Source organism: Eschrichtius robustus, unplaced genomic scaffold (genome assembly GCF_028021215.1).
Source record: "Eschrichtius robustus isolate mEscRob2 unplaced genomic scaffold, mEscRob2.pri scaffold_81, whole genome shotgun sequence".
Classification (NCBI taxonomy): Eukaryota; Metazoa; Chordata; class Mammalia; order Artiodactyla; family Eschrichtiidae; genus Eschrichtius; species Eschrichtius robustus.
Genome location: NW_027175690.1, coordinates 144,240 through 165,460, shown reverse-complemented (window position 1 = coordinate 165,460; position 21,221 = coordinate 144,240). Strand labels below are relative to the sequence as shown.

The window sequence follows — 21,221 nt, the reverse complement described above, 5'->3', positions numbered from 1 at the left end:
TCAGCGCTTAGGGAATAGGACCAGGCTTGGCATACAAATTTGGGCCTTGTCAGTGTATGGATGTACAGAATAATGAAACCGAGTAAGATCAGCAAGGGGGTGAAAGAGGCTAGCGAAGAGGAAAGGTCCAAGTGCTGAGCCCTGGATCCTCCAACATTAGGAGCCATGGAGTGGGGAGGAGCCAACACAGGGGTGAAGAAGCAGCTCTGATTCAGGAGAGAACCCCAGAGTGTGGTGTTCTAGAGTCATGCAAAGAGAGAACTTTAATGAGGATGGAGTGACAGACCCTGTCAAATGCTGCTGAGAGATCGAGAAAGATTAGTCGTGAAAACTGACCATTGTGTTTAGCAGCACAAGATTTGCTGGTGAACTTGACAAGTGCAGTTTTGGTGTAGAGGAAAGAGGCAAATTAGAGCTGATTGAAGTGGCCTTAAGAGAGAGTGAAAGGAGAGAAATTGGAGATATTAACTCTTTCAAGGAGTTTTTCTATAAAGAGGAGCAGATAAGTAGAGTAATGGCAAGAATAAGAAGTAAAGGGAAGTATTTTTAAGAGTGGAGGAATAGCTGTTATTCCTGTAAGCTGAAGAGAATATTTAGTAGGAAGGGGGAAAATGATGGCAGGAAAGAAAAGGAAGAATTGCTGGAGCAACATCTGGGTAAGGAGTGGGATCCAGGACTTAAGCAGAGGAGTAGACCTTAGATAGGTGCATGGCCTTAATAACAGGAGGGAAGGTAGAATATATGGGTGCAGATGAAGGTAGGTGGGGAGGTGTGATGGTGAAAGCACATGTGGAAGTTCTCTTCTGATGCTTCTGTTTTTTCAGTGAATAAAAAGAAAAATGATCAGCTGAGAGGGAGATTAGGAAAGGAGATGTTAGAGATTTAAGGAGAAACGAGAAGGTATTAAATAGTCACCATGAGAGTTGAAACCTGAGTGATAGGGAGTATAGAAAGGTTGACAGGCAACATGAAGAGTCCCCCTGAGGTTCCCAGGAGAAAAAGGGGGTGAACATTTGACAGTTTGCTAAGCCCAGGCTGTACGCTGAGGCTCTTTCATGCCTTATCTCATTTAGCCCTCACTATAACTTTAAAAGGTGTGTATTATTCCAAGATAATACCTAGGTGAGCATATAATATCCCAGCTGAGAAAACCAAGGCGAAAAGGCTCTCTTGGCCAAAGACTTGGGGGTCAGTATTTAGCAAAGGTAGAATTCAAGCTCCAATCTGACTTCAAGCTGCTTTCTCCTACATAATCTATAAGATATAAAATAAAGATACCACCTCTGCCCTCTTGGAACTTATTTTAGTAACAAAAATAAGACATATACATATCATAGTGTAAGATTAAGTGCTATAAACAAGATACAGAACAATTGCTGTGGCAGTTGAGGAAGAAAAGCTTCCTTGTTGCTAGTGAGTCATAGCCAAAGGGAAGAAGAGAACAGGAGAGACTACCAGAGTGATATCTAAATCCAAAGCCATGGGGGCCCAAAGTAAAGTTATTACCTAAATGTTTGTTGAATGAATATTTGAATGAGTGAGAATGAAACCATTGCTTCAATTTCTCCCTCATTTATTTTTATTCATATTTATCAGTATACAATTTAATTATTATTTGCTTTACTTCATGTTATATGAAGAAGGACCACCTAATTGAATGATACCTTCTCATAGGCTTGATGCTCCATTATTTATAGCACTTGTAATTGGTATATATAGAGAGAATGTTAACGCTCATATTTAAACTTTGAGTTATACCACTGCCTTTCATGCTGTCTCCTAAATAGAAATTCATCTATTTCAGTATGCCTTGCTGCTTGGAACCCAACTGAACATCGGTTGGAGAGAAACCTAATATCAGCAAGTCTATTGGTATGGTCTCAACATCAGTGAGATTATTTCATAAGTTTTAACTCCTACATGCACTTAGCCTCAAGCAAAACAAGAAAGTTTGCTTGATGATAAAGATGGGAGCCCAGTTTTACTGCTACGTGCTCTTCAAGGACTTTTTGAAGCCTCACCTGTGACATACTTGGAGCCAGGCTATGGATATAAACAGTTACATAGCTCTGAAAATTGTCACATTTTTTAGGAAGGCACTAAAAAGAGCTGTCCTCATGTCTAGACTCTTCTTTTTATAATCAGCGTACTTACTGTTACCATATACTTTTGGTTATAGTGTAGTTTTAATTATTTAAGCAAAGTATGAAGCATATCCTGTGGTTATGATGGGCATACATTTTTTTGGGAAGTCTGATTTTATTTTAATAGGAGTATCTTTCTCTGATATAGTTAAACGTTTCACTTTTATTTCTGCTTGGTTTAAGTTTTTCTCATCGTATATACTTTACCTTTGCATAATCACTCAGTAATTCCAATTTGCACAATTTTTTTAAATCATGGGAGTCAAGTTTTAATTCTGAAGTTTAATTCTGAAGTAACTGTAGTTGCCTGTAAAATGTCATTTGATAATGTGTACATTCATCATTCAAATAAATGTTGTCTTTAAAGAAAAACACTTGCCTTATGTGATTTTTTTTTTTTTTCTGGAGTCAATGAACTCTTGAATAACAGACATAGTCTTACGGTTTTTAGAGTTCCTGATTTAACGTTTATGCATTCTGGATCCCACCACTTCATCATGTTAGCCAAACTCTCAACCCCCAAACTCAGTTCCCTCATCCTCAAGACTTATCCAGCCAATACTTTCCCCCAGGTCACTCATTCTCTCCTTCCACACTCTAAATCCAGCTGTCAGTTTTCTCTGTTCCAGCATTTCAATTATTGAGAAAATAAAATCTTGCTCATTGGCTACCACAGACTTACTCTCCCCATTTTCTCTTAGACTGTGTATGCTGTTTGACATCTTTTTTTTTAAATTGTGGTTTAAAAAAACATGTAACATAAAATTTACGATCTTAACCATTTTTAGTGTACAGTTCAGAAGTATAGAAGTAAGTATATTCACATTGCTATGCAACAGATCTCCAGAACTCTTTCATCTTACAAAACTGAAGCTCTTTATCCATTAAACAGTAACTCCACGTTCCCTTCATCCTTCAGCCCCTGCCAACCACCATTCTACTTTCCATTTCTATGAATTTGACTACTTTAGATACCTCATATAAGTGGAACCATACAGTATTTGTCTTTTTGTGACAGGTTTATTTCACTTAGTATAGTGTCTTCAAGGTCCATCTATGTTGTAGCATGTGTCAGAATTTTTCTTCAGACTGAAAAATATTTCACTGTATGTATATACAATATTTTTTTATCCATTCATCCATCAGTGGACATTTAGGTTGTAATGCTGCTATGAACATGGGTGTGTGGATATCTCTTCCAGACATTGTTTTCAGTTCTTTTGGATATGTACCCAGAAGTAGTATGCTGTTTGGTATCTTATTCATTCACAGTCAGTACCGTTTTCATTTCTACAACTCATCTGTTCATGCACCTCAAGCCATCTGCTCTATTATACCTTCATCTCTACTCTATTCTCCTTCCTTATCATAGCAGAGGATGAAAATATCACAGGATAACTCTATTTCCTTTCCCTTCACCTCCAAGCTTATCTATACCCACTCATCCTTATTCTCATTTCCACCTACCACTTTTTACAGACTATACAGTTCTCTTCTCATCCCTTTCTGTTTCTTCCAGGATATTGCTCCCTCAGTAATACCATCTCTCATCACTGGCTTCTTCTTTCCACCTACAAATATGTTCAAGCCAGTACCCATTCAGCTGTAAGTGACAGAAATCCATCTCACACTGGCTTAAACCAAAAAGGAATTTTATTATGTCACATAAGAGAAAAGGTCAAGCGTGCAGCTGGCTTCAGTCAAAATGGGAATTAACTATTCAAATCATATCCTCAGGACTCTGTTCCATTCCCTGGTTCTGTTTTTTCTTGCTGGACTCATTCTCTGATAGACACTCCCTAAAAACTGGCAAAATGTTTGTTGACGATGCCAAGCGCACATCTCGTCAGCTTAGCATTCCAGCACAGCGAACTTCTCTTGTCCAATAGCTCCTGCAAAAGTGCATTAATTACCTCTGATTTGTCCAACTAGGGTCACATGTCCCCATTTCAACCACTTACTAGGATGAGAGCAGTGAAATAAGCAGATGACAAGGCCTAGGCTGCTTGTCCAGGCTTAGAGCTACGGATAGGATTGATCTACCTCAGTTGTTCTCAAGTGGGGCACTCACACCTCTTCCCCACAGAGGACATTTGGCAATGTCTATAGACATTTGTGATTGTTACAGCTGGAGGAGGGGAGTGCTACTGGCATCTAGTGGGTAGAAGTCAGAGATGCTGCTAAACATCTTACAGTGCACAGGACAGCCCCCAAAACAAAGAATTGTCTGTTCAACGTGTCAATAGTGTTGTATTTGAGAAACCGTGGCCCACCTGAACCACATGGAACTGTGGAAAAGAGGAAAAATCAGGGGCCTAATTCCAGAAGAAGGGGCCCAGTTAAAGCAACAAATATCCACCGCCAAACCTGAAAACAAATCCTCCCCAAACCATCCATGCTTTCTCTCTTAAACTATCTCCCTTCTCTTTACCACCAAATTTTCTGAAAAAGGGGTTGACCTTAGCTGATTTACTCATTTCATTTATTCACTTAAAAAACAATTGTAGAAATCATTCTTGTGTGCTAAGCAATGTTTTAGGTTGTGGGATATAGCAGTGATAAATGGACATGTTCTCTCATGTAGCTTTTATTCTAGTGAAGAAAGGCAGACAACAAGCAGATTGTCAGATGGAAATAAAATGAAAAAGTAAGTAAAATTTTAAAAATTATATGAAGCAGAGAAAGAGGAAAGGAAGTTCTGAATGGACATGCAATTGTAAATAGTGGTCAGAGAAGGCTTCACTGAGAAGATCACATTTAAGCAAAAAAACTCAAGGAGATGACGGAGGTAGCCATGCAGATAGATATCTGGTCAGAAAGTGTTCCAAGCAAAAGAAACATTAGGTGAAAACAAAAAAACAGCAGAACAAACAAAAACAAAAAACAAACAAACCAACCAAAAAAAATCAAAGAGGGACTATGTCTGCTGCATTTGGAGAAATTTGTTTGCATGCTTATGGTAAAATCCAGTAGAAAGGGGGGAAATAATGATTCTGGAGAAAGAGGGGAATTCCTGGAGTGATGTCTTTGAGCAAGTAAGAACAAATTGAATCTAGTGCACTAGTGGAGAAGTTAGCCTTTGATAAGGGTGTGAACAATATAACCATACTAAGAGGAGATAAGGAAACTATATAAACCAGATAGAGGTATTGGGATTAAGTAATGAGAGAAGTTTGTGGAAGTTTTCTTTGATTTTTTTCTATTTTTTCTGGAAAAAAAAAAGAAGTGAAGCTATAAACAGAGACTAAGAATGATGGAGGAGAAGTCAGAGTTCAATGTCAAAATAAAAAATTTGAAATAGTCACTTGGAAGAATGAGAGAGTAAATGGACTAGGTAACTATAGTAAGAACACCAGGCAGCATTACAAAGGTCCATTTGAAATGAGTTGTCATTGAACAGACTAGTTCTCATGGATATGTGTTTTTCTCCAACCACGTTCAGTTTCATGGGTACAGGGGCAAAATTATGGAGAAATGAATCTAACCAAGACTGTTCATTTAATAAATATGATAAAGTGGGAGAAGGGTAAGGAAGCCGAGGTTGTATGCAAGATAGTGATTATAATGATCGACCATGGAATTTAACCTGGTAAGGATGAAAGTGAGGACACTAAGGGGGTTTGAGATTGAAAGATGGTGGTAAGATCAGTGGACTGTAGGTACTGAGAGATACAAAGATTGTTGGGATCAGGGTACTAGAGGTGAAATAGAAGGATAGGATTGGTGGTTAGACAGTGGGATGGCCAAAATTATGAAGGGATCATAGTAATTGTTGGTGACAGGGTCTAAGGTATGGCCATGGGCATAAGTGGCAGAGTAGAAGGAAGAACAAGATCGTTGGCAGAGAAGAGGTCAAGGTGCCGAAAGGCCAGGTATTTGGAAAATACCATCACTGTGAATATCAAATCACTGAGGACTATGACAGGAGTAACAATAGAGGAGTTTGCCATGAGCTAGGAGCTAAAACCTTCAAGATATGAGGGAAAAAAGCAGATGTTAGGAGATTAGTGTAAAAAGAAGTGGTAATGAGTGGCATATTCTGATAGCATGTGAGGTAAGCCTGGGGAATTGAATCTTCTATTCCGTTTTCCACGGCCTACCATGATCTGGCTTCTTTTTCCATTGCTCTGTTGAGAATATCTTGAAAGGATAATATCAAATCCTTGATAGAGTGGTATTAAAGTATTAAAAAGGAGGTGTGGTAAGTGATGTGATCAAAGTAGATGTTTCTTGCAGTAGAGTCTTGGGAGAGAGTCTAATGGAAACGAATGGAAAATTAAGAACATATCTGGCCTTTGGGACACTGCCCTTTCTCAACTAGTGAGGGTAGGAAGTGAGACTTGAATAAAAGGGACAAATGAAGTAAGACAGTATTCTGGACTGTTTGTGTGAGCTATGACTGTACATGTTGAGTGATATAGGTTTGCTGGACTGTGTGTACATGGGTTTCCAACAGTGAAAGTACACTGAGTAGAGATAGTTTTCAACCTTGAGTGTCTTTACTCCACCATGAATCATATCTATGCATGGAGGAGAAAAGAGCTAGCATATTTACTGAAATATCTGCTACAATATCTTTTCAACCCTCATCCATCTCTCCTCTCTACAGCATTTGATATTTGGAATTACTCCACTCTCCATACGACTTGTTCCAACTCTTGCTTTAGAAATGAGTGGCTCTTGTTTCTACTAATTTTTAAATCTGGAGTTCTTGTCTTAGGAACCACAGACCTCCAAAAATTCGTGGCTAGAACTGTATTTCAGTATAACCAGTTTTCTTTGTAATCCTATGTACTTTATTTTTTACATCTAAAAAATAATTCTGAGAAGAACAAAAATGTTAAAAACCTCTGGTTGATAAGTCAGACAGAAAAAGACAAATGCTGTATGTTATCATTTGTATGTGGAATCTAAAAAATAAAACAAAAGAATTAATATAGGGCTTCCCTGGTGGTGCAGTGGTTAAGAACCCGCCTGCCAATGCAGGGGACACGTGTTTGCGCCCTGGTCCCAGAAGATCCCACATGTCGCAGAGCAACTAAGCCCATGCGCCACAATTACTGAGCCTGTGCTCTAGAGCCCTCGAGCCACAACTACTGAGCCCACATGCCACAACTACTGAAGCCTGCATGCCTAGAGCCCATGCTCTGCAACAAGAGAAACCACGGCAGTGAGAAGCCCACGTACCGCAACGGAGAGTAGCCCCCACTTACTGCAACTAGAGAAAGCCCGTGTGCAGCAATGAAGACCCAACACAGCCAAAAATAAAAACAAATAAATGAATTAATTTTTAAAAAATGAATGAATATAACAGAACAGAAACAGACTCACAGATATAAGGAACAAACTAGTGGTTACCAGTAGGGAGAGGGAGGGGGTGAGGGACAAGATAGGGGTAGGGGACTAAGAGGTACAAACTACTATGTATTAATAAATAAGGTACAAGGGTATATCATACAGCACAGGGAATATAGCCAATATTTTATAATAACTTTAAATGGAATATAATCAATAAAAATTTTGAATCACTATGTTGTACAACTGAAACTAATATTGTACATCAACTATACTTCAACAAAAAATTTTTAAAACCTCTAGATGAATCCTTATCTTTCTATTGTTTATTGTACATGTTCTCCCTTAGCAGACCCAACAATTCCTGAGATTTTTAACCCTCTTCCACCCATTTCCTTTTCAGAAGTCCTCTTTATGGGCCTTACTAGAAGTCGAGCTTCATAATCAACAAACTACCTATATTCCCAAACTTTTCCTAGAACATTCCCACACCTCCTGGCTGTCACGAAACTCCATTTGTCCCATGACCATAACTTTCTCAGTTAAAAATCCAAATAGCGTTTGACATTCTCCCTTGATCAGGCTACCCTCCCTCCTCCATATTAATTTCCTGTTACTGCTATAACAAATTACCTTGAATCTTAAAACAACACAGATTTTTGTTTTAACAATTCTGGAGGTCAGAAGTCTAAAATGAGTATTACAGGGCAGGACCAAGGTGTTGGTGGGACTGACTCCTTCTGAAAGCTCCAGAAAAGAATCTGTTCCTTGCCTCTTCCAGCTTCTAGAGGTAGCTGGCATTCCTTGGCTTATGGCAGCATCACTCCAATCTCTGCTTCAGACATTGCCTTTTCCCACTTGTTCTGTTGCCTTCCTCTTATGATGCCCACCCAGATAATACAGGATAATCTCCCCACCTCAAACTCCTTAATTTAATCACACCTGCAAAATCCCTCTTGCCACATAAGGTGACATATCACACGTCGTGGGGAATAGGATGGGGACATCTTGGGGGCCATTATTCTGCCTACCACACACCCCCATTTCTCTCATCTTTGAATTCTTACCTTTCCCTCCCCCATACTTCTTATTTCAATAAATAGCACTACCATTCATTTTGAATCCTCGGGCTAACTATTGATTCCCTTCTTTTTCTCACTACTAACTTTAAGAAAGAAATTAACCAAAATCCAATGCTTGAGCAAATTTTGTTCATCTCCAATATCTTTCTTAATTGTCTACTTTATCCCCAGTCACAGTTGCCACCAAATCCCACCCAGATGATGGCAAAAGCCTCCTTGCTGGTCTCTGCTATTGCCTTATTCCTATCCAGTCTCTATACTATAGACAGAATCATACTTTTTAAAATGCAAATTTGATTTAGTCACTCTCTTTTAAAAAATCTTTCAGTGGCTTAGTGTATCTCAATTCAACATAAAGAAATTGGTTCTTCATATTCCCTGTACACTGTGCATGCTGCCTGCAACTGTTGCTTCAACAGAGAGAGCAGGCATTTCTTTAGGTGACCTACCCACGTGGATTCTTGAGAAGGGGAAAAGTCGTGCAGGGGTGTATAAAAGCGAACTTGTGAGAATCCACCGCCTTTGTCTGGAACTGCCCATCCTCCCACGCGGAATATATCAAGGAGCTGAAAGCGCTGCCAGATTTTCCTCCTGTATCTGGATCTCTAAGCTGGTCTTTGGGAGTGATACTTGTTAGAAGCAATGCAAACTGGGAGTAAACAAGACCTTGCTCACCAAGGGGAAGTTGTGGTCAAAAGGTTTTTGTCCCGGAACCTCCGCCACGCTTCCCAGACCCTGGGAGCGGAACCGGGTGTGTGGTACTTCTCTCGGCTGCACTTTCCCCTGACTTCGATTTTCTCCGAGATCGCATCTGGTTACTAGAGGCCCTTGGGGAGGATGCGAGCCACTTCTCCGAGGAGCCAGGAGCCTCTCCTGCCGCCAGCGCTGCCTACCTCCTGTCCCGGAGGAGCCCTCCTGGCGGTTCTGGTGCTGCTCGCGCTGCCGGCGGCCTGGGGTGAGATGCGGGCGGGCGTGGGAGCGGGCGCGGCGGGCACTACCTCGTTGGCCCTCGCGTCCGAAGTGTCTCTTAACATGCGTTAAGCGCGCGAGAAGGCAAGTCGGCTCCGGGATTCCCTCTGTGTCCCGGGACCCTGGTGGCACTGGTCGAATTCCTCTCTTCGGGGGCCTTCTGTTGTGCTCAGCGCAGACGATGAACAGGTGCTGCACGGAATTGCTTGCCTTTGTGTTAATACAGAGACTGGCTTATAGCAGTGTGGCGCTGATCACAGGGAAAGAAAGGGGGGTTGGAAATTCGACAAACTTGGGTTCTAATCCTAGAAACATATTAATTGTGAGGAAAGTTACTACACGTGTTTCGTCGTCTGTCAATGCGAATACTGATCTCTGTACCTCATGGGGTTGGTACCTAAATGGCATAAGGCGTGTCAAAGGTCTAACACAGGGCCTGCCACTTGATTTCTATCGTCATTACTTCAGCTCTTTGTTCACGAGGGTGTTTGGACAAGCAGTCCAGGGGTTGCAGTTATCACCCGAAAAGTGCCCTGCATCTGGCTATATTCACCCCACCCACACCCCAAACAACCACTGCCATCATTACAGATCCCAGGTGCTTGGGGTTAGAAGAGCTAGCTAAGCCGCAGAACCCTCAGTGTAACGGTTACCAGTAGAAGGAAAGTGTAGAGATGTTTACATATTGTCCCATTTTAGTCAATTGTTTAGAACAAAACTATCATGAAAATTTTGACGTGGCATCCTCCCTTCCTTCCGTTAGCTTCAAACAGGTAAACAGAGATTAGAGCCCTTCTCTTCTTATTTTTTACTTTCCTAGAAGTCTTCTTAGTTGCTTAGACTTGTGTCAACATCTTGGTTGAAGTGACAGTCTTTTTTTGTCCAGCCTCTTGACAACGCAGTTTGTTCTTTGCTGTCACTAGATGTTTTGCATTCATTATTTGATTGTGCCTTCTCTTCTAATAGGAAAAGGGAAACCAAGTTTCCAAAGAAATTGTTATTAATATCTTATCTCCTTAGATGTCATAAAAGAACCTGTTCAGTGAAGAAATGAGATAAAACCTAAAGCTTTATTTTCAGAGGCAAAGCATGCCAAGTAAATTAAGCAATCTGTGCTTATAATTTTTGTGGACTTTGTGGGTATCTGGCCCCCTTCTTACTGGAATGTTGTTGTAGCCTGTCCGTGTTTATTAAATTACTATTATAGTACAATCCCAGACAATATTTTTTTTCAATGTCAATTTATCTCTTTATTTTTAATGTAACATTTGTTCAATTTATGGAGCTAATTTTTTTAACATCTTTATTAGAGTATAATTGCTTTACAATGTTGTGTTAGTTTCTGCTGCATAACAAAGTGAATCAGCTATATGTATACATATACCCTCATATCCCCTTCCTCTTGCATCTCCCTCCCACCCTCCCTATCTCATCCCTCTAGGTGGTCACAAAGCTCCGAACTGATCTCCCTGTGCGAGGCAGCTTCTTCCCACTAGCTATCTATTTTACATTTGGTAGTGTATATATGTCAGTGCTACTCTCTCACTTCGTCCCAGCTTACCCTTCCCCCTCCCCGCCAGACACTATTAATTACAAAAAAAAATTTCCTAAGGTCATCATAATAACTTCAAAATGTGAAACAGCCTAAACTAAACTATCTAGTAATTTACTTGCCAAAGTAATTTAGCTAAAGAAAATGCTGATGGAATGCTGACAGTGTGCACAGCACTTTGGAGTTTGAAAGAAATGTAAGAGAGAGCTATGCCTCCAAGGTGTATGCATACAGGGTGGTATGGTGGTGGGTTTTTATGAAATCTCCTTAATTAGGAGGCCAGGGTTTTGGTTTGTCCAGCCTCTGCTACTTACTAGCTGGGAGCCTTGAACCCAGCAAGTCAATTAACATTCCTGATCTTGAGGGTCCACACATATAAAATAAACATAATTGACATTCTGCTATCTGAGAGGGTTATTGTAAAAATCAGATAAGGTAGTGTACGTGACAGGGTTTTATAACCTGAAAATCCCCATGGGGATCTACAAAACCATGACTAGGAAGTCACACAAGAGCCTGAAGGCCATGGGGTGATTGAAAAGGGAGACAGCTCCAGTGATCTTCACCTGAGTGGAAGCAGCATGGCTTTAACAGCACTAGAGGAGTGAATCCCCCCCAAAAAAGATTGTAAAGCATGTTTCACAGATATATTTATTTTACATAAAAGTTAGCACACTAGTTAAGCATTACTAGGACCACTTTGAACATAGAGCAGACTCTGGCACCCTCACTGGGTCCTCGGGTCAGATCTCACTGTTACCCTGGTGTGGAAAGATGCAAGGTAGAAAGGAGGGGCATTCCAGTTGGCTTTCTGTAATTTGTGACCTATTTCAGTTTACATATGCTCAGATGAGTAGATTTATGTTACCTAGCTTTATCTAATATAACCTTCACAATGGGACAAGTAACTTCAAAATTTTCCTGCATAGAAACAATAATTCTAATAGGGCCAACTCAAGCAAACAATTGAACGGCATAGCTGACAATCTCCTCCACACACACAGCCATTAAGAGGAAGAAACCCTGTCGGTTTAATCATAACTGACCAAAAGTTGACAAAAACAAAAAAATATCTAGAAAGTATCAAGAAGACAAGTTGAAATGTAGCTTTATATTCACTACTGTTAACAGAGAAACTTACTGTGATTCCATTTGTTCCAATATGATCATATTAAGTCATCATGATTAACAAAGCATTTAAAATGTTTTTCATCTGTTTCATATTCTTTAAAGTTCAATTTATATATAATATATATTGGTATATACCTAAAATTATTAAATATACATGTTTAAATATATTTAACATTTAAATATACATAATAAAACATGTTACATATAAATTAACAATATAATTATGTTATATTCTGTAATATAACATACTGTTTTATATACATAAATTGTTATATTTATATTATAAAACATATGCTATATTTATGCTCTTATATAATATAGCATGTATGATTACATTGTATATTGCAAACATATAATTATATATAATAGCTTTATTAAGTTATGTAATATATATTATAATGTAATATCTAATATTAACTTCTTATAGTTTGTATAGATTATATATAATATATATTAACCTATATAATAATGTGCATATTAAATATTATATATTATTTAATACCAACTATACCAAAGTATATATTATATTATGCCATATAGAAAATCTAATGTATATTATACATTATAACAAAGTATGTAGTACATAATATTATATAATATATAATACACCAAATATATAACATTTAATATATATCACAAAATATATAAATATATTTAAATATTTAAATATAAAATATATAAAAAATTTAAAAGTGCATGCTCTTTTTTTCTTTAACTTACAGAGTCACTTAAGCAAAACATTCTCAGGTCCCTTCAATAAAGAGCAGAATATGCAGTATGGGGAGCAGAGCATACTCCAGGTTGTCAGCTCATGTTTGAACAGACATGGAAGAAATAATGGATAGTTTGTACTTATAGTATAGAATAAATCAACCTGCCTTGAGTAGAAGTTTTGAGTCAGGTGTATTTCAAAGTGGACTGTGTCATCCAAGACAAAAATCACAATGAGATGACACTATACATCCACCAGAATGGCTAAAATTTTAAAAACTGACCATGCCAAATATTGGATATAAGGTGAAGTAACTAGAATTATCATGCATTGCTCATTGGTAAAATGATACAACCACTTTGGAAACAGAGTTTTGGCAGTTTCTTAAAAGGTTAAACACACATGTATCTAAGCATTTCACTCCTAGGTATTTACTCAAGAGAAATGAAAGCATATGTCCTCATAAAGACTTGTTCATGAATTTTTATAGCGGCTTTATTTGTAACAGCCAACAACTGGAAACAATTCAAAAGTCCTTCAACAGCTGAAAGGGTAAACTAAATTAAGGTGTATTTTTGCAACTGAATGTTATTCAGCAAACAAAACAAAACAAAACCATGCAAATTTTTATATGCAACACCTGGATTATTCTCAAAATAATTATGCTATGTGAAAGCTAGACAAAAATAAAAAGTACAAACTGAGTGATTCAGTTTATATGAAATTCTAGAAGTCAGATCAATCTGTGTAAGAGGAAGCAGGTTGGAGGTTGACTAGAGAAGGAGATAGAGAGATGGATGGATTACAAAGAAACATTAGGAAACTGTAGGGAGTGTGATGGAAATGTTTGTTGTCTTGATTATGGTGATCATTTCATGGTGCATACATATGTCAAGAGTCATCAAATTGTACACTTACTGTATTTAATATATCTTAATAAAGCTATACAAAAAGTTTTTTTGTAAACTCTTGTAGATCTTGAGTTTACAGAGTTCATATTAATATAGTTATCATAGGAAGCAGCCATAATTTGAGGGATTGGCAATGAAGGAGGAAAAAGAGACTAGATCAAACTTTCTCAGGTGAAGTTTCATATATTCCTTTTTATTTGGGATATTATCCAAATTTGAATTTTTAATTATTCTATATACTATACCCAGAACTCAGGTAAGAATTTTAGGTAATTAAAGGAAAGTAATGCCATTCCAAGAACTATCCATTCCATTTGCTTTTTTGTTTTAGATCTCTGTCTTCTCCTTGTGAGCTTTGCTGTGACATTCAGCCTCTCCTAGTAAAACTTTTGGCACCAGAAGGTCCATTTGGAATCTCTTCCCTTGTCCAGCATCAATGGATGAGACGAATATCAAAATTACACTCATCCCACATATCAACTAAAGAAAGGGTGAAGGCGTAATATTTGAAATCACAGGAGTTGTTTTTTATTTGGTAGCTTTTTCCTGTTTGTCACGGTGGTTCTCAAAGTGCTGTTGTCTATCAAAATCACCTGTGAAGCTTTTTAAAAAGATAGTTTCGTGGGCTGTAACCCACAACCACTAAATTAGAGCTTTTAGGGATATAGCCCAGACTCTTGATTTTTTAAAGTTTTGTAGGTAATTCATCATTCATCTATTCATTGCAACAAATATGCACAGACTACTTATAATTGAGTGCTAGGCACCTGGACTAGGTATTAGTTTAGAGGAGCAAAAATCATGGGGTTTCTTTGCCTTCATATTATGCATGTCTAATATGCATGTCTAATACCTATTGAGAGAAATAGATATTTTTAAAAGCACATAAATATAAAAAGCACAACTTATAGTAAGTGATATAAAAGGAAAAGTAAAGGGTCCAATTAGAAATTATTATGGGGGTGGGCAGAGGGAAGTAGTCCAGATTCAAAATCCCTGGGAGGGTCAGGGAAGGCTTCAAAAGGGAAGCAGCATTTTAGCAGAGACCTGGAAGAAGAGTGAAAGTCAGAATGAAGATAAAAGTAATCACATGGAGGGAATATCACAGAAAGAAGAAAGAACATATATCTTAAAGAAGGGGGAGAATGGGTTGTGGCGGGGAAGGACTACAGCTCAGTCAGAGGAGACAGTGGTACAAGATGAGGAAAGAAACACAGGCAAGGGCACTCATGCTTAACAACTGCTGGTTTAATAAAGAGAATGTGTAGTGATAGATATAAGACTGTCTAATATTAGGAAAAAATAAGTAAGAAATATGAGCTTTCTTGGGTCACCATCCTTTGCTTAAGTAGGGTACACAGATTAAGTCCCCTAATTCTGATTAAAGCCATTAAACAGGAAGAAGCAACTTAGCAACTCTGCAGGCCTAATGGATAGTTGGATCCAGTTTCTTCAGGAATTCTCATGTCTGTCAGTGGTCCGGTGGGAACCATGATAGAACTCATGGGTTGCAGAGATTAAATCCCAGTCTGAATCTGGGACACACTCATTCAGGAGAACTTCTGAGATCACTGGTCACTGAGGTCCTTCAGGGCTTTTCCAACTAGATAAGTTTATTCTAAACTAGCTCTGTACACCTAGGTAGAAAATAAGCTCTTGGAAGCAAAGTGAGCATGCCCACTTTTGCAGAATATTCGAATCTACCTGTTAGCATCTACCTTTCTCTATGGATGATAACTATAACGACAATTTATTAAGTGCTTTCTATGTATAAGATGCTACTAAATGCTTTGCATCTTTGACCCTCTCAGCGAAAGTACTAGGTAAATATTATTATCACTTTTATGAAAGTGAAACTGAGGCTCAGAGAAATTTAAGCAGCTCATCTAAGACCCCACAGCTAGTAAGTAGAAGACATTGGATTCAAGGCCAGGTCTCTACAAATTCAAACGTTTTAACACCATGTGCCATTATCTTTTGTGTTAGTTTCTTATTGCTGTTATAACAAATTACCACAAACTCAGTGGCTTAAAACAACAGAAATTTATTCTCTTAAAGTTCTGGAGGTCAAAATCTACAATGGGTCCATAGGGTTGTGTTCTTTCTGGATGCTCAAGTGGAGTGTAGGTTTCCTTGCTCTTTCTACCTTCCAGAGGCAGCATACATCCTTTGGCTCATGGTCCCCTTTCTCTACTTTCAAAGTCAGCAGTGCACCATTTTCAAATCTTCTTCGGTCTCCTTTGATCCTTTGCTTCTTTCCTATAAGGACCTTTGTGATTAAATTTAGGGTCCATCCAAATAATGCAGGATGATCTTCCCATTTCAAGGTTTTTAAGCGAATCACATCTGCAAAGCGCTGTTGCCATCTTATGTAACATTCACAGTTTCCAAGGATTAGGGCATGGATGTTTTGGGAGCTCATTATCTAGCCTACCACATATTTCCACACAGATTTTCAAAATTTTAGCTGAGCCTGCTGAGGGAATCCATTGTCATTAGGATCCAGGTTAGCAGCAAATGGTTACAGCCCAGCAAACAGCCTGCAGTGTGTACGTTGATTATGACTAGTGTTAGTTTTAAAATGTATGTAGAATTTAAGTACATGATAATGATAGAACAAAAGAGAGGAGGGAAGTAAATGGAGTTAGCATTTTCTATGATTCTTGCATTGTTGGGGAAGATATAATTGTTAATTACCTGTTACTATGTTAAGGATGCACATTATCTTTAAAGGAACAATAAAAGTAGATTATTATTATGTTCATAATAATCTAATAAAAATAAATAAGTAAAATAATAAGTATAATTGATAATCAATAAGAAGGCAAAATAGAAGAGAATAAAGCACATAGAAAACATAGGATAAATAAAAAACAAATAGTAAGATGATTGATTGAATCCCAAAGACATCAACAATTACATTAAATATAAACAGACAATTCCACTTTAAATACAAAGATTGTCATACTACTGCATTTCCCAAACTGTGGGTTGAGGTGCCCTGGGGGCCTTCATAAATTCACAGGAGACCTAAGGAATATTCTAAATTTTCAGTGGAAACACAGCAATATTTGATAGCTCTCACGTATTTTGCAAACTGCTAGCTCAGAGTAGCTCCCAGTTGCATTAGGTTGCAGAAAGTTCCGCTTGGTGACATCAAATCTTTGCAAAGCTGGATTTTCAGCAGTGACTGTGATAAAGAAAAAGTACCAAATGAAAATTAATGGTATAGGAAATTAAGTGGCAGTTTACAATCTGATTCCAAGGTTTGAGAAGTTGAGCAGTGTCTAACATTCTATTATTAAGAATTATGGTGGGCACAAGACTTATTAAGCTGTTTGGGTCCAGTTATTTAATAAATAAAACTGTTAAGTATTTCTTTTTTGGCTAGGAATGACGTGAAAGAATTACTAAGACCTCAAGAGCACTGTGAACTTAGTTTGGGAACCTCTATCATAATTAATTAAAAATAAAAACTACAGGGAATTCCCTGGTTGCCAAGTGGTTAGCACTCCATGCTTTCACTGCCAGGGCCCAGGTTCAATCCCTGGTCAGGGAACTAAGATCCTGCAAGCTGTGCTGTGCAGCCTAAATAAATAAATATATAAATAAAAGAATAAATAAAAGTAAAAATAAAAACTATGTGTTCCATACAAAACAAATAATATACATGTTCAGAGACAGAATGAATGAATATAAAAAGATGGAAAACACATTATGCAAAAATGAACCAAAAGAAAGCTGATTTGACAAATGTGGCATTATGACAATCTTTGTCTTTAAATTATCATTGTGTGTTTATATTTAAAATAGTTATAGATATATTGAGGACTAAATCTACAAACTTGTTATTTGTTTCTTAATTGCCTTATAAATAAAGCAGACAAAATAGAATTTGAGGCAAGATTCATTACTAGAGATAAAGAGAGATATGTTCTAATTATAAAAGAGTCTATCTACTAGAAAATATAATTTTAAAATATATAAAGGTACATTACTGTACCTAAATAAAAATGTTAAAAATATGTATATATTAATATATAAAAGTAAAAAAATGGACAGAGTTAGAAAAAGAAATAAGACAAATGTACAATAGATGGAACATTATCTGGTAGAATAAGCAGACCCCCAACAAATCAGTAAGTGTGTAGAAGATTTAAACAAATATTAACAGATTGTGCCTCACTGATATACCCAGGGCACTGCACCCTCTACGACAGACACATATTTTTTACAAATACATACACATACAGTTATCTCAGTTGATCATACGCTGAGCCATAAAACAAACTCAATCTCAAAACTTGATAATAAATATACAGCTAGAAACATTCCTCAAATGGTTGTAAATTCTGAAAAACATTTCTAAGTAAACCATGGGTCATTGAAGAAACTACAATGGTCATTATCAAATATTTTAAACTGAAAAAAAAAAGAAAATACGACACATTAAAACTTGTGGAATACAGCTAAATCTATGCTTAGAATAAAAATAATAGTCTGAAGCTTTTTTTAGACTATCATAAGCTGAAAATAAAAAAATTCTAAGTAATTATCTCAAGAAATTCATTTTTTAAAAAAGAACACCAAATAAACTCAAGAAACTTTTAGTAAAAATAAAATGAAGATAAACATAAATCAACAAAGCCAAAAGCTGGTTCTTTGAAGACTAAAAAAATTGACCAGTTAATTGATTGGTTTCGATCTATCCTCCATTATTTGAATTAATTAGTAGGGAGTGTGGGGAGGAACAACAGATTTAAAAAAAAAAAAAAAAAAAGAGATTTTTAAAACTAAAGTAAAATGGTATATTTCCAGCAGATATTTCTTCTTGATTACATATTGATTGACTCTAAATGGTATTTTTATTACTTTAACTTAAACCTATGAGGTCTTAAGGGGTAGTAGCTGAGTCTAATATTTAAAATATGCATTTAAAAATATGCTTTCATAGTTGTTGAGCTTTGTCTACAAATCATGTGCTGAAATTTCTTTTTGCTGACTTGGCAACAGACTTCCAACAGTGGTTACTGCTACAACTATGAAACATATTGGAGAAAAAAAGAGAAAGTAGCATAGAAATTTCTCCACTAGCTTTTTTTTTAAACTCAAACACAAATTGTTTACTTTATTTCTTTAACAATAAAACAGTAATAATGACACAATAATTTAGTTGTAACAAAGCCCTCAACAGAGCAAAATAAGAACAAAGGTAATTAAGGAGGCAGAGCTTCAGCTCAAGTTACTTGTCTCCTTTAAACAGGAAAAACTATCATTAGTCTAGTGGTTCTCGAACAGGCCTGCTCATTTGAGGAATGGGAGGAAGGAGAACTGGTGCTTAAAAGAAATAGCTACACCCAAAGCCCACCTCAGAACAATTACATGAGAATCTCTCAGGAGTGGGGCCCATTCAAAACTTTTTGAAGTGTTGTCAGCGTTTACAACTACAAGTCTAAAGTAATAAGCATTAAACACCATACCCTCAAAGCAATCCAAAACCAAGAAATTAAAAAAAAAAGAAAAAGAAAAAGAAATATGATAAATTTCTTTCCTCTTATCCTGGGAAAAGGGGGAAGGAAGCACCTACTCATTTCTCTTTCTTTTTTATCCAATTTTGATTGCCCAAAGTCAAGTTTAACAAATGTTAAATATTGGAACTTATGCAAATATCCTACCCAATTAAAATTTTCACTACTTTACATCTAGAAAGCTCTTTTAAAACAATACAAGGGGGAAGGAGCTTCAAGATGGCAGAAGAGTAAGACGTGGAGAGACCTCCCTCCCTACAAATACATCAGAAATACATCTACATGTGGAACAACTCCTACAGAACACCTACTGAACGCTGGCAGAAGACCTCAGAACTCCCAAAAAGGGTCTCTGTGCTCCAACCGAGTGTCAGGGCTGTGCCTCTGAAGTGGGAGAGTCAAGTTCAGGACATTGGTCCACCAGAGACCTCCCAGATCCATGTAATATCAAACGGTGAAAAACTCCCAGAGATCTCCATCTCAACACCAAGACGTAACTCCACTAAACGACCAGCAAGCTAAAGTGCTGGACACCCTATGCCAAACAACTAGCAAGACAGGAATACAACCCCACCCATTAGCAGAGAGGCTGCCTAAATTCGTACTAAGTTCACAGACACCCCAAAACGCACACCAGATGTGGACCTGCCCACCAGAAAGACAAGATCCAGACTCATCCACCAGAACACAGGCACTAGTCCCCTCCACCAGGAAGCCTACACAACCCACTGAACCAACATTAGCCACTGGGGACAGACACCAAAAACAACGAGAACTATGAACCTGCAGCCTGCAAAAAGGACACCCCAAACACAGTAAGTTAAGCAAAATAAGAAGACAGAGAAACACACAGCAGATGAAGGAGCAAGGTAAAAACCCACCAGACCTAACAAATGAAGAGGAAATAGGCAGTCTACCTGAAAAACTATTCAGAATAATGATAGTAAAGATGATCCAAAATCTTGGAAATAGAATGGAGAAAATAAAAGAAACGTTAACAAGGACCTAGAAGGACTAAGGAGCAAACAAACAATAATGAACAACACAATAAATGAAATTTAAAATTCTCTAGAAAGAATCAATAGCAGAATAACTGAGGCAGAAGAATGGATAAGTGACCCAGAAGATAAACGAGTGGAAATAACTACTGTACAGCAGAATAAAGAAAAAAGAATGAAAAGAATTGAGGACAGTCTCAGAGACCTATGGGACAATATTAAACACACCAACATTTGAATTATAGGGGTCCCAGAAGAAGAAGAGAAAAAGAAAGGGACTGAGAAAATATTTGAAGAGATTATAGTTGAAAACTTCCCTAATATGAGAAAGGAAATTGTTAATCAAGTCCAGGAAGCACAGAGAGTCCCATACATGATAAATCAAGGAGAAACATGCCAAGACACATATTAATCAAACTATCAAATATTAAAACAAAGAAAAAATATTAAAAGCAGCATGGGCAAAACAACAAATAACATACAAGAGAATCCCCATAAGGTTAACAGCTGATCTTTCAGCAGAAACTCTGCAAGCCAGAAGGGAGTGGCAGGACATATTTAAAGTGATGAAAGGGAAAAACCTACAACCAAGATTACTCTACCTAGCAAGGATCTCATTCACATTAAATGAGAAGAGAAATTAAAATATTTACAGACAAGCAAAAGCTAACAGAAGTCAGCACCACCAAACCAGCTTTACAACAAATGCTAAAAGAACTTCTCTAGGCAGGAAACACAAGAGAAGGAAAAGACCTACAACAACAAACCAAAAACAATTAAGAAAATGGTAATAGGAACATACATATCAATAATTACCTTAAATGTAAATGGATTAAATGCTCCAACCAAAAGACATAGACTGGCTGAATAGATACAAAAACAAGACCCGTATATATGCT

The 21,221-nt window shown here is 37.4% G+C and overlaps 1 protein-coding gene across 1 annotated transcript in view; it reads left to right on the top strand.

Moving 5' to 3' along the window:
• LOC137758350 (complement receptor type 1-like) overlaps positions 1-21,221 on the top strand; it is a 177,308-nt gene that overhangs the window by 30,312 nt on the left and 125,775 nt on the right. Inside the window, exons 24-25 of the mRNA XM_068534455.1 lie at positions 349-530; positions 9,254-9,476. Of these exons, the coding sequence (XP_068390556.1) occupies positions 349-530; positions 9,254-9,476 (405 nt within the window). The remainder of the gene's footprint in view (positions 1-348; positions 531-9,253; positions 9,477-21,221) is intronic.